At 60.2% G+C, this 13,791-nt stretch overlaps 1 protein-coding gene across 2 annotated transcripts in view; it reads left to right on the forward strand.

Annotated features, from left to right (window-relative positions):
- LOC309602148 (transforming acidic coiled-coil-containing protein 1-like) overlaps window positions 1–13,791 on the forward strand; it is a 39,219-nt gene that overhangs the window by 16,584 nt on the left and 8,844 nt on the right. For both annotated transcript variants that reach the window (XM_082335501.1, XM_082335500.1), the window contains 4 exons: window positions 4,643–5,693; window positions 10,185–10,245; window positions 10,816–11,014; window positions 12,999–13,054. In XM_082335501.1, the coding sequence (XP_082191627.1) occupies window positions 4,924–5,693; window positions 10,185–10,245; window positions 10,816–11,014; window positions 12,999–13,054 (1,086 nt within the window). In that variant the 5' untranslated portion in view covers window positions 4,643–4,923. The remainder of the gene's footprint in view (window positions 1–4,642; window positions 5,694–10,184; window positions 10,246–10,815; window positions 11,015–12,998; window positions 13,055–13,791) is intronic.

A 13,791-nucleotide genomic window follows, 5' to 3' on the forward strand; every position in this document is an offset into this window, starting at 1 on the left:
TAAGCCTAAGCTGAACGTACCGGCCAGATATCCTGTGCTCAGCCTGCCTGTGCCAGTGGGTCGGGAAGGGGAGAAATGCGTGACTCAGGCTGTGCACAAAGCGTGAGCCGAATCAAAGGCTGCAGATAGTGGAGGGGTTGTTCTCGCCGGCGCTTGGCATTCAGGGCTGTGCAGAGGATCATTGCTGCTTCACTTGGTGGCTGTATGTGGGATGAAAAGGGCGCGGAGCCTTTGCTTGGCAGCACTGCTGCCGCCAAGTTCTTCTGATTCATTTCAGGGAGCGAGGGATGGCGTGTAGAAAAGCTGTTTAGTTAGTCGGCGTTCGTGTGTAATTTCAGCCTAAGGAAGGCAAGTGTAACGATTGTAATGCACACGCACAAAGTGCCTGTTTCTGCAGTGCCAGACTGTCCTGTCTGGACATTTTTCTTTGGAGAGGATAAAATCTCCATTTTCACTTTGCAATATCCCCTCCATGTACGCTGGCCGGACCAGAAGCAGGTTTGCGCTCCGTGCACGGCCGGTACTACTGCTGTTTTGGGGGATCCAGAGTGCCTTTTATTGGATCTGTGTTTGGGATGGATCCTGGAGTCACTGAGCATGCCTTGCTGCTGGCAGTGCCCGTTTTCATGCTGGGACTAAAATGTCCCCACCTGCAGGGCGGCACAGTGCCGGAGGTGAAACGGGAGAGCTGGGGGTCACCTTCTCGGGATGCTGCTGAACGGCACCTGCTGGGATGCCTGTGCGAAGAGCCGGTCCCAGGGGGATAGCTGCGTGCCGTGGGCCAGCGTGCGCGGGAGCCTGGCTGCCGAACTGCCTTCTCCTGGGGTCCCGTGGGGCGTTCGGCACCGTTTCGGCCCAAAAGGAGGGTTAAGGCAGCGAGATGGCTGGCGAGGCGGCTGGGCTGGGGCGGCACTGGCTGTTTCTGCGGGCTGGTTTCCCTGGCAGGAGACGTGAGCGGAGGGAGTGCGTGCTGAGCCAGCGCAGCGGCTCTCCGACGTGACTGCACAGGGGTGGCGGGGAGCCGTGCTCGCTTCGGGATGTAAATGCGTGCAGAGGCTGTGGAGGAACAGGGAGAGCCGCACACAGCTCGCCGAGGTTGGGAAGGGCTCCCTGGGGAATAGGCAATGCTGCACCGAGGTTATCACGATGCTCGTACCCAGCAGAGCCGGGCAGCTGCGGGGCCGGAGTGCAGACCTCAGCTCTTCCCAAGCACCCCGAAGCCCTTCGGGTCACTGGTTTCTGCATCCTGTGCAATTGTTCCCGCAGGAACGTGGGCTCCGGTTGTTTGGCGGCTGATGGGAGGCTGCATTGGAGGCAGAGGAAATGCACAGGGGGAGGAACTGCAGCCGCCCGGCTGGGGCTGGGGGGGCTTAGGGCCAGGCCGTCCCCCCCAGCCCTTGCTGGGCAGGGGGACCTGTGTGGGGCAGGTTTGCCTGCGATGGCGTCACCTTTGGGACTGCTTTACAGGAGGGGTTTTTGTCCTGCTCTCATCAGCAGGCAGGAGGGGCAGGGGCTGGCTCTCCATCCCTGCGAGAAGCAGCTGAAGCACTAAATGGTGCCCTGGGAGCACCCGTGGTCCCGGCCGGTCCCTGTGGCGAGGGCTCTGCCCCACAAACCGTCATCCCGGCAGCGCTCTCCGGAGAAGTAATGGACCTCACAGCTTTGCCTGCCTGTGTCCTCTGTATGGAGCCATCTCGGTGCCGATGTGACCCTGTCCTGGGGTGGCCTCAGCCGCCGAGGCTGGGCTCCTCCAGGGAGGTGAATAGCTCAGCCCAAGCAGGGCTTGAAAACTGGGACTCTGGGGCATGGCGTGAGCGTGGGGAGGGCTGGGACGGGTTCTTGCGGCGGAGGTGGGCAGGCTCCCGCAGCTCTCCTTCCTTCCTCTCGGTTCCCGTGGGCCGTTGCTCAGATGCAGTGCTGAGCGTGGCTGTTAGCTCGCACAAGTGATTAATGCCTGTCTCGTGGCCAGGGAAGGGGAAGAAAAACCCCAGAGCTTGCAGGAGGGACGGTCCTACTTCAGAAGACTGCCAAAATTGCTGGCGAGCTCCCGAGCTGTCCTTCACCCACGCCTTCTGTCTCCCAGTATATTCCAGTTCCTCAGCCTCTCGGACTGGCTGAGCGAGCAGGCTGTGCTGCAGGCAGTGGGGAGCGGAGCAGCTGAGCTGTCTCGGGTGCAGAAAGCGAGTGAATCACAAAATTGGCAGACCTGGGCGGGTGGTTCTTGTAATTTTGGTGAAGAAATGGTTGTTCTGAGCGATGGTCACATGCACCATCCTTTCTTCTCTCCCCGCCCTGCAGACATCCACAGCAAGGAGGAGAGGTGGTTTGTGTGCCGACTGCTTGTTATTCAAGGCATAATTACTCGTTGCTTGGGTTAGAAACCAGGATGGGCTCATGTCTGTGAGAACGGCAGCTGCAAAACCTTCCGGTGGGAATGTAAAATGCATTTAAAAGGTGCCTTTTGCCCTGACTTTGAAGTCTGTTCTTCTATTCAGGGCTGTCTCAGTGAGGTTTAAAACATCTGAGCAGCACAGCAAGTGTAATAAAGTTTTCTTTGGGGTCTCTTAAGGAGGTTTTCCTGGTTGCCGGTGATGGAAAGGCGCTGCCACGGAGTGTTTTCTGGCTGCACTCCAAGTATGTTTCCACTGGATTTGTGTTTACCGATGCATTTTCTGGGGCGCCAAGGCAATGTCTATTTGGAGGGAGCTTTTCTGCAGTTGGAGGGAGCTTTTTTGCAGTCTCAGGGAGCACACAGCCCCTCATGATTCATTTCCATGGCTTTTAGCATCCTGGAGATCAATTATGCAAACCACGAGCCATCAGCTGAGTCAGGGTTGCTGGCTCCCCGTCCTGGATTAGCCCAGGGACCAGATATTTGCCTGATTCACTTTCCTTCTTCTGCCAGCCTGTGACTCGCTTGGTCACCAGGAAACGTGAGCTGGTTGCAAATCCCAGCCAGGTTTTCAAACCAGTTCGGTCCTCAGGCGAGCACTGGTTTTGTTCTGCCCTTGGAGGAGCTGGCTGGGCTGTGCCTCCCCAGAAAGGTGCCAGCGAGAGCTGCGGGTCCTGCGCGCTCCCTGATGGGTGCCGAGCACCCCAGCATCCCGTTCTGCCTTATCCCGGGAGTCTGTGCAATCGTCCCTGGTTGAGACGCGGGAGAAGAGGCGCAGATGAGCTGCGTGGAGGTGACACCGGGTGTTTTCCTCTCGTGCCTGTGCCGAGGTCCTGGCTCTAGGTGCTTGGTGGGTGTAGCTTTCAGGATGCCTCGGTAGATAAGGAGCTTCCCCATCCCCTGACAGCAAAGAAAAGATTAAACAGTAAAAGGATTTAGGGGAAAGGATTGGAGTAATAGTGATTAAGTCATGGATCAGGATTTGTGATTAAGAAACTCTGACAGCAGCGTGGTGAGCCCTGTATAAATGCAGAGGCAGGATTTCTGCAGGCAGGGGTGCAGGCAGCGTGTGGCCGAGTTCCGGCGGGCAGGATGGAAACCGCGGGCAGGCGCGGTGCTGAGCAGAGCGGCTCCCCGCGCCCTGCTCCCGGCAGGCCCTATCCTGCGGGCTCGCTGCTCTTTGGGCGTCTCATTGCTCTGCTGTGCCCCCCCTCCCTCCCACCCCACCCGGCACGCAGGGTTTTTGCTCTCCGGGCACTTTGGCTCCTCGCATTTCTGCATTGCAGCGACGGTTTGTGAGCATCGACCATGTGCAGCTGCTGTCTCTGGAGCTCGCGCTTTGCAGGGATGGCCGTGGGTCTGCGGCGGCGGCGGAGCGGTGCCCTGGTGCGGGCGAGGACTGTGCGTCCCGCGCGGCAGCCCCGCGTTGGGCGCCTGTCGGGACTGCTGAGGCTCTGCAGGAGAGCGAGGGCTGGGGTGCTGGGGGAGAGCAGAAGTGCTGTCAAACCTGCTCCCACGCCTTGGGGTGCGGCAGCCGAGTTCCGGGGAGCAGTTTACATCGGGCAGCTTCCCTCTGCCTGGTGCCCAGCCAGCTCCGCAGCCCTGCAGGCGGCTGACCCCCAAATCCCCGCTGCAGCCTGTTACATGCTTATTCCTGAAGCACAGCATCCCGTTCCCATTCGCCCCAGAGCCTGCTTAATCACGTTTCAGGGTGTTTTCTCATGTCGTACTTCCCTAAATTCCTCTCGGTAGTTTTTAACTCTCCGCCCAGGTGAGCCGTGACTCCCTGTCGCTGCCATTCCCACTCGGATGCCGGTGTTTCTGCCCTGGGAGCGGCCGCCCCGTGGTCGGTCCCAGCCGGCGTCTGGCCCTCGGGAGCCTCGCTGGGCTTTGCGAAGCCCCTCTGGGGCTGCCGGTGCCCTGGGTGGGAGCAAGCGGTGGGCAGAGGAAAGGCACAAATGGAGATGTTGGTAGGTTTGCTGGCACGGCGCAGACAACACCGCACGGGGCTCGCCCTCGGCATGCAATTTATGTACGTTTTCTGCGCTGTGTTCATGGGCTTCAGATTTTACAGAAAGTGCTTGAAGCCGGGGTTACACAGTCGTTCTGGCAGGTGGGGAGGCTGAGCCTTGGGTCAGCACGTCCCCCATAAAATCTGACTCTGGAGCAGCTGTGAGGAGGGGAGAGAGGCCCCTCTGGAAGGGGGTGCACGGCAGGCGGGGGTTTAACCGGCTCCTTTTATCTTTTCAGAGCCAAGTGGCCATGGTGACCTGCTGGTAGGGGAAGCCCGCCGGGACAGCTCGCCTGGGAAGCACCCCAAAGATGAGGCTCAGCCGGAGATCGGAGCCACTAAAGCCAACTCGGATACTAAAGGGGAATGCAACCCCGAAGACTTGTCCCTGACACAGCCGCCGGCTGAAACCCAGCCCCCAGCTGCGCTGGGAAGCAGGGCTGACGCTGGCTGCGCCGCCGTGCCCGCTGCAGAGCCAGCCCCGGGGCCCCATGCGGGCAGAGCCGCCGGGGAGCGGGTCATGTCAGGAGAGGACGCAGCAGACGCCGACACGGGGCTGGTGGAGCCGAAGGCTGATGCCCTGGCCCGGGAGTGCTCGCCCAGCCGGGGCCAGCTTGGGAAAGGGAAAACACCTTTGCTGGGGAGGAAAACAGAAGAAACCACAGAGGAGACGCCGGTACCTGAAGCATCCTACCAGTTTGACCCTGAGCAATATGACGAGAGCGTAAACCCCTTTGTGGCAGGGGGCTGCCGGCTGCAGAGCTCCCCTCCGGCAACCCCACGCCGCCTCCCCTATCCCAGTGGCAGCCCCGGTGAGCTGGGGGGGGACCCGGCCCCGGAGCCCAAAGAGCAGGTCCCGAAACCCGGGGTCGATTGTACGGAGGCGGGAGAGAGCACGGAGGCCAGGAGGGCTGCGCCCAGGAAGGGCAGCAGGATCCCGGCCAGCAAGCTGACGCCGAAGAGACACCGAGAGCCCCCCAAGAAACCAGCGGAGGATGCGGAGAGGGGTCCCACGCTCTGGGACAGCCCGGGTCTCAACCCCTTCGGCGGCAGCTCAGCACTGCGAAACTCTCCGACTCTCCCCAAGGGCTCTTACCACTTCGACCCCCATAACTTTGACTCCGTGGATCCCTTCAAGCCCACCAAGACCCTCGCCAGCACCGCCGCCGACTCCTGCCCCACTGCCGACAACAGCCTCAACGAAATCCTCGAGTCTCAGACGCTGGAGGTGCAGGATGATCTCGTGAAAGGCAGAGACTCCCCAAAGAGGCCCAAGTCGCGCCTGATAACGTGAGTGCCGGTGCGCGCGGAGCGGGCGGCCGGCTGGGGGCTGGCGGCCCCCTCCGTTCCCCCGCACGCGGGCAGAACGGCGGTGGTGGTGGTGGTGATGGTGACGGTGCTCCTGCCCCCGTGCCTTCTGAGCGAGCCCAAAATACCAATGCGCACCCCGGGTTCTGCTGCCGCCCCGGTTTTATCCACCCCTTGTCCTGGTGGAAGGGCAGCTCCCCTCTCCGTGCCGGCACTCCGCTCGCTCAGGAGCGGGTGGGAGGAGAGGGACGGGTGTCCCGGAGCGCTGCCGGTGCCCCGGGTCCCAGAGAGAGCGGGGAGGGCTGGATCGGGACCCGCTTCGCAGGATCACCCCTTTGGAGATCCCCCCGGGGCTCCAGCTCGTGGGGCCGAGGTGTAGGGTTGTGGAGGTCAGAGCAGACCTCTGACGGAGGCTTGAGCCTGCAGGGCTTGCCGAGCGCACACGAGGCTTTGCAGGTCTTCTGAAGCTCGCGAATGCGCGTCTGGTTAATCAGATGCTGCTGGGACGTTTTGTGAGCTGCCACTGAATTTCCTTTTTTATAACGGGGGAAGAGAATAGAGGTTAAACAGGCAGATTGATTGTTGCTTTCATCACATCTGCACAGGCGGCAGGGAGCTTGTTGTTCCTTGCTGAACTATTTAAGTGCATATTTAGTTCCTGAACCGTGCTATTTAAAACCCCCATGTAAATGGTGATGTTTCATAGTGCCTCCTGGGAATGCAGATAGCATTCCATCCTCTGGGAACAGGTTTAATGGCTAAATCTTGCTATTTTCTTGGTATTTCACCTGTTGTATCGCAAATGCCCTCCAGCCTGTGTCTGGGCAGCGCTGGAGTCCCAGCCTGACGTTTAAGACAGCCGCTGCTGAGCCGGGCTTGGCTCTGCCTGCCCTCCCTCCGCAGGGTCTCTCCGCAGGCAAGGGAAGCAGAGGGGATATTGCACGAGGGAATAACTGCCCAGCCAATTTTGGGTCCTTCCACTATATTTTGTGATTGCATTTAACGGGTAATCGGAACCCATTGCAGGGTTAAGCAGGAAATCAGCTTAAAAGGGGAAGTTTTAGGAGCACAGAGTCTGTGGCTGGTTTGACAGTAAAGCCAGAACGAGCCATCACCCTGCTAACGAATCCTCTGGTGGGAAAACTAGAGAGTGGGTTTTTACAGAGCGAGCAGATAAAACCTAGCAGGCAAAAATAAGGGTGTGTTGGATTTTTTTCTTTGGGAAATATTTGCAGAGTGTTGGTACAGAGTTTTTTCAGAGCTGGCGTTCCTGCGTGTGGCCACGGGCGAGCAGGAGCTGGCGGTGAGGGAAGGCGGCGGGGAATTTTCAGGCTCCCTCTCCGTCACCTCCAAGCAGCATGGGCTGCTCCGGGCGCTCGCCTCCCCCGGCAGCGGGATTTGTGGTTGAATCTCATCCCGCTGCCAGGAATAGCAAATGCAGAATCAGAGCATCTTTTATCTGTGTGTTCCTTCCAAAAAGACAGAGCTGGGCAACTCACTGTGCTTTTCCAGATGAGAGTTAATATCCAGGCCTTTTCACGCGCTCTTCTTCTCTCCATCTGTCTGTCTCTCTCCCTGTCCATGCTTTGGTGCATCAGGACTACTGAACAAGTGAAATTTCTCTGTTTTCTGTTGTAAGTACTCTCTTCTGTATTTCTTTCTTCTTTTCCTTTGCTGGTTTTTGTCCACTCTCTCTGGGTGTGTGCTGGCCCCACTCGTCTCCATGGCATGCCCGCTCCTTCTTGCCCTTGGACTCATGCTCTCCGCTGTCTGATGTGTGCCCTGCGCCTCTCGGGCCGGATCCCCGGGGCAGCTCAGGCTGGCGAGTGCCTGGGGGCGAGGGAGGAGAGGAGAGGAGGGCTGCAGCCGAGGCGTGCGCCTGTGCTTGCTCCCGCGGCATGCCCACCTGCAACGCCTTTTAATGATGTACAAGGCCTCGAAAGCAGTGCGTCGGCTAACGGAGGGGGAGCACGTTCCTGTGCAGTCCAGGTCCCTGCAAAGATGGGTAGATTTTGGCCCTGGAGATGAGGGTGTCTTTTGCCACCTCCCATGCAAAACCACCAGGGAGGCAGCTGCTGTAGGGGGTAGGGTGGAAAGGATCAGCTGGGAGGGGAGGGAGTCAGGGGTTCTCTCCTCTGGCCCCGGGATGTCAGTCTCGGGGGAGCTTTGCCATCACAGCCAGCTCCAAACAGGGCTCTCTTTAGATCTTTGGTGGCTGCCAGAGCCAATTTGCTCGTGGCTCTACCCTGAAGCATCCCTCCTGTGCCCAAAGCTGGGGCGGTGGAGCTGGGCTGCGAGATCCTGGATGGGTTAGATAGTGTGGCTCGAGTAAAACAGCCTTCATTCACTGCCCTGCGACCTGTGCTGCTGCCGCGGGGCCGTGCTGTGCCCCCAGCATGAGCAGCCCCGCGGTGGGACACCAGTGAAATATCGAGTGCCCCGTGCCGTGCCCCCCCAGGGCTGCCCTGCGCTTCCGTCCCGCGGGCAGGGCGCGCAGGAGGGGCTGGCGTTACCCCCGTTTAGCCTCCCCGCGATGCTCGGTGTCTCTTGCAGCTTGTCGGCCCCCCGGGACCCTCTGGGCTCATCCGCGCTCCGCTCTCGTGCGAGGGGAGTCGGAGGAAGGAGCATCCTGGGCTTAGTTCCTGATCTTATGTCATCCGTCCCAATGCCCTTCTTGTCCGCTTAGTGCCGCCTGCCATATGCACGAACAAAATTAGAGCTGGGCTCAAGCGCTGACATCTGTGTCTCGGCTGAGAACTGATCTGCCTTTTTACAGCACGACGTTCAACAGTGGATGTCTGTCTCTTAATGCGGGACCCGCAGCCCGGCAGGTCTGCCTGTGCGTCAGGCAGGCACGCAGGCAGCGCTGCCTGCATTTGGGTTTATCCCAAACGGTTACACTGGTAACCCCTGCATGGGCGGCTGTGCCTGTCCTGGCCTCGGGGGCTGCGGGGCAGGGCCAGGGCCGTCTGCCTTGGCTGTCTTCTCCCCCTTTCCCCATCCCCTTGAATTACGGAGCTGTTACCTTGGTGTCGGTGCGGGAGATCAAACCAGCTGCCAGATGGTGCGGTAACACCGGCCCCAGGAGATGGTGCAGAGCAGAGAGGTGGAGGAGGACACGGTGAGCTGCAGTTTAGCTGCTCGCATTAGGGTGTGATGGAGAAAGAGCCAAGAGGGATTTTTTTCAGTCTGACCCAGGTGTGCATGTTAGTGTGCAAATAAAATTTCCGTGTGCCGTGCCGCGTTGCCCGTTGCACTCTGCTGGCGCGCGTGTGCGATGGGACGGGGAGGCTGGAGCGAAGCGGGTGAGGGCGATTCTTTAGACGCTGGTACGGCTCACTGCAATCCTGCTCCAGCCTCTGCCCGTGTCCCCGTGGCGGGGAGTGCTGAGGCTGGAGCTGGAGATCCCTCCCCACCTATCCGTAGGGGGCTGTCACGCTCCAGCTTAGCCAATATCTCTTTTGGGGGGTTCGGGCATGGCAGCGAGTTGGGGGCGATTGCTAAATGTGGAGTGAGATGCAGGAAAGCCAGAGGCGAGTGCTGGGGTGCACTTCATCTCACCGCCGACTCCCTCAGCCCCCGTGGGCTTCGGTGACATGGACCCAGCGCTGCTGGGGCTGGTCCACAGCTGTCCCTCCGCTGCCTCAAGCTGATTCACGATGCCGATGCCCGGTGTGTCAGGATGCGGCTGTGCCTGCGGGCCTGTGCAGCCAAGCTCCGGGATGGAGCATTTTGAGGAACACAGGACAAAGTCCCAGGGAGAGCTGCCCTCGCTGGAGGGCATCCAGCCACGGGACCACCTGCAAGAGCAGCCTGAGCTTGACCTTCTCCCATCTGCAAGGCCTTTCTCCTTGGGACAGCGTTTGCATCTGGCGGAGGGAGCGTTCAAGGCACAGCGGGTTGCCCTGGTGCTCCTGCAAGCAAAGCAGAGCTCTCTAACCAGCAGCCCTCCGCCCCGGCCGTGCGGGTCTGACTCACGTGGGAGACGCATGGATGCTGCGGAGATGTTCCCAGACCAACCTTCAGCTGCAGGGACAGGGCACGAGACAGCCTGGAAATGGTTCCTTCCTGCAGAAAATCAATGTGCACTCAGACCTCAGGATGCCGTCGCGCTGGATGCACAGGGCGAGGGTGCAGCAAGGGAAATCTTTCTTTGCCGGCTCCTTGGTGATTGCCTCTCTCGCTGTCAGCATCTTTCTCTGATCCTTACCTTCAACAGGAATAAACACCTCAAAGGCAAACCCAATTGCTCTGTAGTCGTGTGTTTTGTTTGCTTGTTCCTTCTGTTCGTTCCAGAACTTGCTCTGCCTCGATATTTCACTGGTGAGTGGGGTTGCTGGCACGCAGCGGGGTGCAATGCTAGCGCTGGGGCTGCCTCCCCTTGCTTGGGCTGTCTCGCACGCGCCCCTGCCTCCTCCCCGCGCGGCCCGCGCGAGCCCGCGCCTCAGCCGGCCGCTTCTCTCTCCCCTGCAGGAGCGGCTGCAAGGTGAAGCAGTACGAGACGCAGTCCCTGGTCCTGGACGTTTGCGCTCAGGTACGTGCGATCCGACCCCGGGAGCTGCTGGCGGGGTGCAGGATGCTGGGATGGCCTGGATGGCGGAGAGCTGAGCTTCGGGCTGGCGTGTGCCTGCAGCAACGCCTGAGCAAAGGGCCGGTTCCCTGGAAGCAGCAGCTCCCGGCGGCGGGGAGAACATCTTCCCCGTGGGCGGTTTGTGGTGGGATGGGAGGGAGGAGGGCTGTGCTTGGTGCTCACCCCCAGGCTGAGCCGGTCCCTTAGCGGGGGTGTCCTGGCCGGGAAACGCTCCCTGTTTTCCACGTGGTTCATTAGGGACCACGCGTGTGCAGTATCTGAGCCCTGTCCCCAGTGTGGGCTGGAGCAAAGCACCGAGCTCTGCGGTCGGGTTAACGGATTTTGCTTTTTAATTGCTTCTGTCCCCAGCACCATGTGTTTCCTTCTGCCAAAACCTGCCAAGGAGCTGGTGGGGAGCAGCTTGTCGGTGGCTGCTAAGCCTCCCATGCTTTCCACGGACTGTCCAGGCAGCCTGGTTGCCTGATCCCCATGGATTACCTCAGCCCTGCTTAACTGCATGCCTTGATCCTGCAGGATGAAGGAGCGCTGATCTCCGAAATCCCAGATATTGCAAATCGGGATGGGCATGCCACTGATGAGGAGAAGTTGGCCTCCACCACCTCCGCGCAGAAACCGGCCAGCCTGGAGAAGAAGAGTGAGCCAGAAGATGACCTGGAGTACTTTGAGTGCTCGAACGTTCCCGTGCCGGCGGCGAAGCACGGCACGGAGGCAGGTAAGGAGCATCCCCGCTGCCTCTGGCTCTGGAGACACGCCGTGCATGCACCCAGGCAATCGCTGCAGCCTCTGGCAATGAATTGGTGCTGCTGAGGCAACGCGGCTTCATCACAGTTTATTTACGCTGCCAGGGCTAAAGGCTGCCGCAAGTTATAATGAAACCTCCCACTGCTTATCTGCACTATTTCCCTCCTGAAACCAGTGTTCAGCGGCGAGCTGGGATGAGGGCCGAGCTGGGACGCGGGCCGAGCTGGGACGCTCCCGATGCACGCGCCCTGCCTCCTGGGTTGCAGGGTGCTCTGCTCAAAGCCTGGGCCAGGAGCAGAGCTGCCGGGACTCGGTGTCCTGGCACAAGGGCTGATCTCCATGTCGCTACAGAAGACCTCTGCTACTGCTCTTGGTGGCGTTTTGCTGTCAGTCTCCTATGTAATTAGCCTCTCTGACCAATCCATTAAAAAATAATTAAAAGCCAGGCAACATGGCATTTAATCAATAGCAAAGTTGCAGGTGCAGGCAGGAGAAGTCGCCTCACGGAAGGTTTGCAGCTCTCCCCTGTGCATTAATCATTTCTCCTGAATGCTGTGCAGAGCTGCAGGCTCTCGAGAGAGGAAAACAGTCCTTTGTCTCTACAGGGAGGAAAAATGTGATGGTCAGCAGAGAGGCTGGGAGGTTTTACTCATTGCTGCTTGTCTCAGAGGGCCAGGCAGGGGTGCGCAGGCTCGGTGCTGGCTGCGGGGATGGTGCTGTGAGCTGTGGCAAGCAGCCGCTGACCAGGGCACGGGGATAAACAGGGGGAAACACGAGGAAATCTGCAGTCACAAGCATTATGTTGCCTCCTTCCTTTCCTAGCTGGGCTCTAGCAATACTTCTTTTCTCTGCCCAGTTAACATGTGAGTAGCCAGTCATGTCTGCAGTTGTTTGAGTGAGGTTCATAAATTATCTCCCAGGCTATGTGAGATGGCAGGGTGTCCCGTGTGCTGCAGGCAGGAGGAGACGGCTTTTATCTCCTCTCCGCTGCTGTTAAGAATAGCAGGGGCCATGCGGCCGCTCCTTTGGAGGGCGTTGGGACCAGTTGGCGCGGGCTGAGGCTTGTGCTATTCGGAGTGGCCCGAGCAGCTGGGCTTCATCCCAGGGATGCATCCTGCCCATGCCGGCCAGCAAAGTGCAAAATGACCCGTGCAGCTTCATTCCTCCTTCTCGGCCCCCCGCGGTCCTGGGGAATGGCTGGTGTGGGTGGCAGCTGTGGGGACACAGGCACAGGGCTGAACTGCCACCAGAGGGGAGTGTTGGTTTCCAGGGAGTGCAGGAGGAGAGGCTGGCAGGGATGCAGGGTGCATCCTCCCTGCGAGGGCAGGAGCCAGGGCAGGGATGCAGGGTGCATCCTCCCTGCAGGGGCAGGAGCCGGGACAGGGATGCAGGGTGCATCCTCCCTGCAGGGGCAGGAGCCAGGACAGGGATGCAGGGTGCATCCTCCCTGCGAGGGCAGGAGACGGGGCAGGGATGCAGGGTGCATCCTCCCTGCGAGGGCAGGAGACGGGGCAGGGATGCAGGGTGCATCCTCCCTGCGAGGGCAGGAGACGGGGCAGGGATGCAGGGTGCATCCTCCCTGCGAGGGCAGGAGACGGGGCAGGGATGCAGGGTGCATCCTCCCTGCGAGGGCAGGAGACGGGGCAGGGATGCAGGGTGCATCCTCCCTGCGAGGGCAGGAGACGGGGCAGGGATGCAGGGTGCATCCTCCCTGCTAGAGCACGAGCTGGGGCAGGGATGCAGGGTGCATCCTCCCTGCGAGGGCAGGAGATGGGGCAGGGATGCAGGGTGCATCCCCCTGCAGGGGCAGGAGCTGGGGGCAAAGAAGCCTTTTGGGAGGGGAAGCTCAAGGGACGTAGAGACTCCGGGGTACCCCTCTGCATCCCAGCAAATCTGCATGTGCCACCAGGATTTTGTTTCCAGGTAGCTAAAAGGTTGTGTTTCCTTGTCTTTAGGCTTTGAAAAGGAGATCTCCAAGCAGATGGAAAAGGATGGGCCTGGCATCTTCCCCGTGAGTGCCCCTTGCTTCCTCCTCCCTCGCCTGCAGGGAGGCTCCGGGCGGCTGCGCGGGTGCTGGCGTGGGGCTCGGCAGGGCGGCGGGGCTGCGGGAGGGCTGATCTCCTGCATCCCAGACGCTGCCTGGGGGAAGCTGCAGCAAATGTTGCTGCTAATCCCAGAAATGCTACCAAAAGGAGTTTCTTTGGGAGCTCAAATTCTTGAAAAGCCCACGCAGGGACTTGATAAAAATAGCGGTGATTTCCCAGCAGGCCAGGAGGAGCCTGGCAGAGGACGGCTCCCTCCCGGGTGGGCGCTGCTGCTCGTGGGTGGGAGGGAGAGATGCCGGGGATGGAGCAGGGCTGGTGGGGAGCCAGGGCTGCGGCCGTGGGAGGGCAACGAGAGCAAACGCTGCATTTGGAAGTGGCTGAATGACAGTGAAAGGGCAGAGGAGATCAAGGGAAGGGAGAGCCGCAGGACGGGCTGTCTCTCACGTGGAGGGGTCCAGGGCTGGCCCTGATGGCTGGTTGGTGCCTGTGCCTTCTACAGGGGGTCCTCAAACGCTGCTTTCAGGAAGGCAGCTGACAGCAGAGACGGGGATTAATGAAAACAGCCCTGGCTCTGCAGCCACCAGTGACCCTGGCACCCCGGCAGCGGCACATCTGCACAGGGGCACCCCAATGTGCCCCGGGGAGCCATCGGAGTGGCCCCGAGACCCCTCCGCTGCAGGGGGGACCCCATGCCAGCTTAGCC

This window comes from Platalea leucorodia (assembly GCF_965183815.1).
Source record: "Platalea leucorodia genome assembly, chromosome: Z".
NCBI lineage: Eukaryota > Metazoa > Chordata > Aves > Pelecaniformes > Threskiornithidae > Platalea > Platalea leucorodia.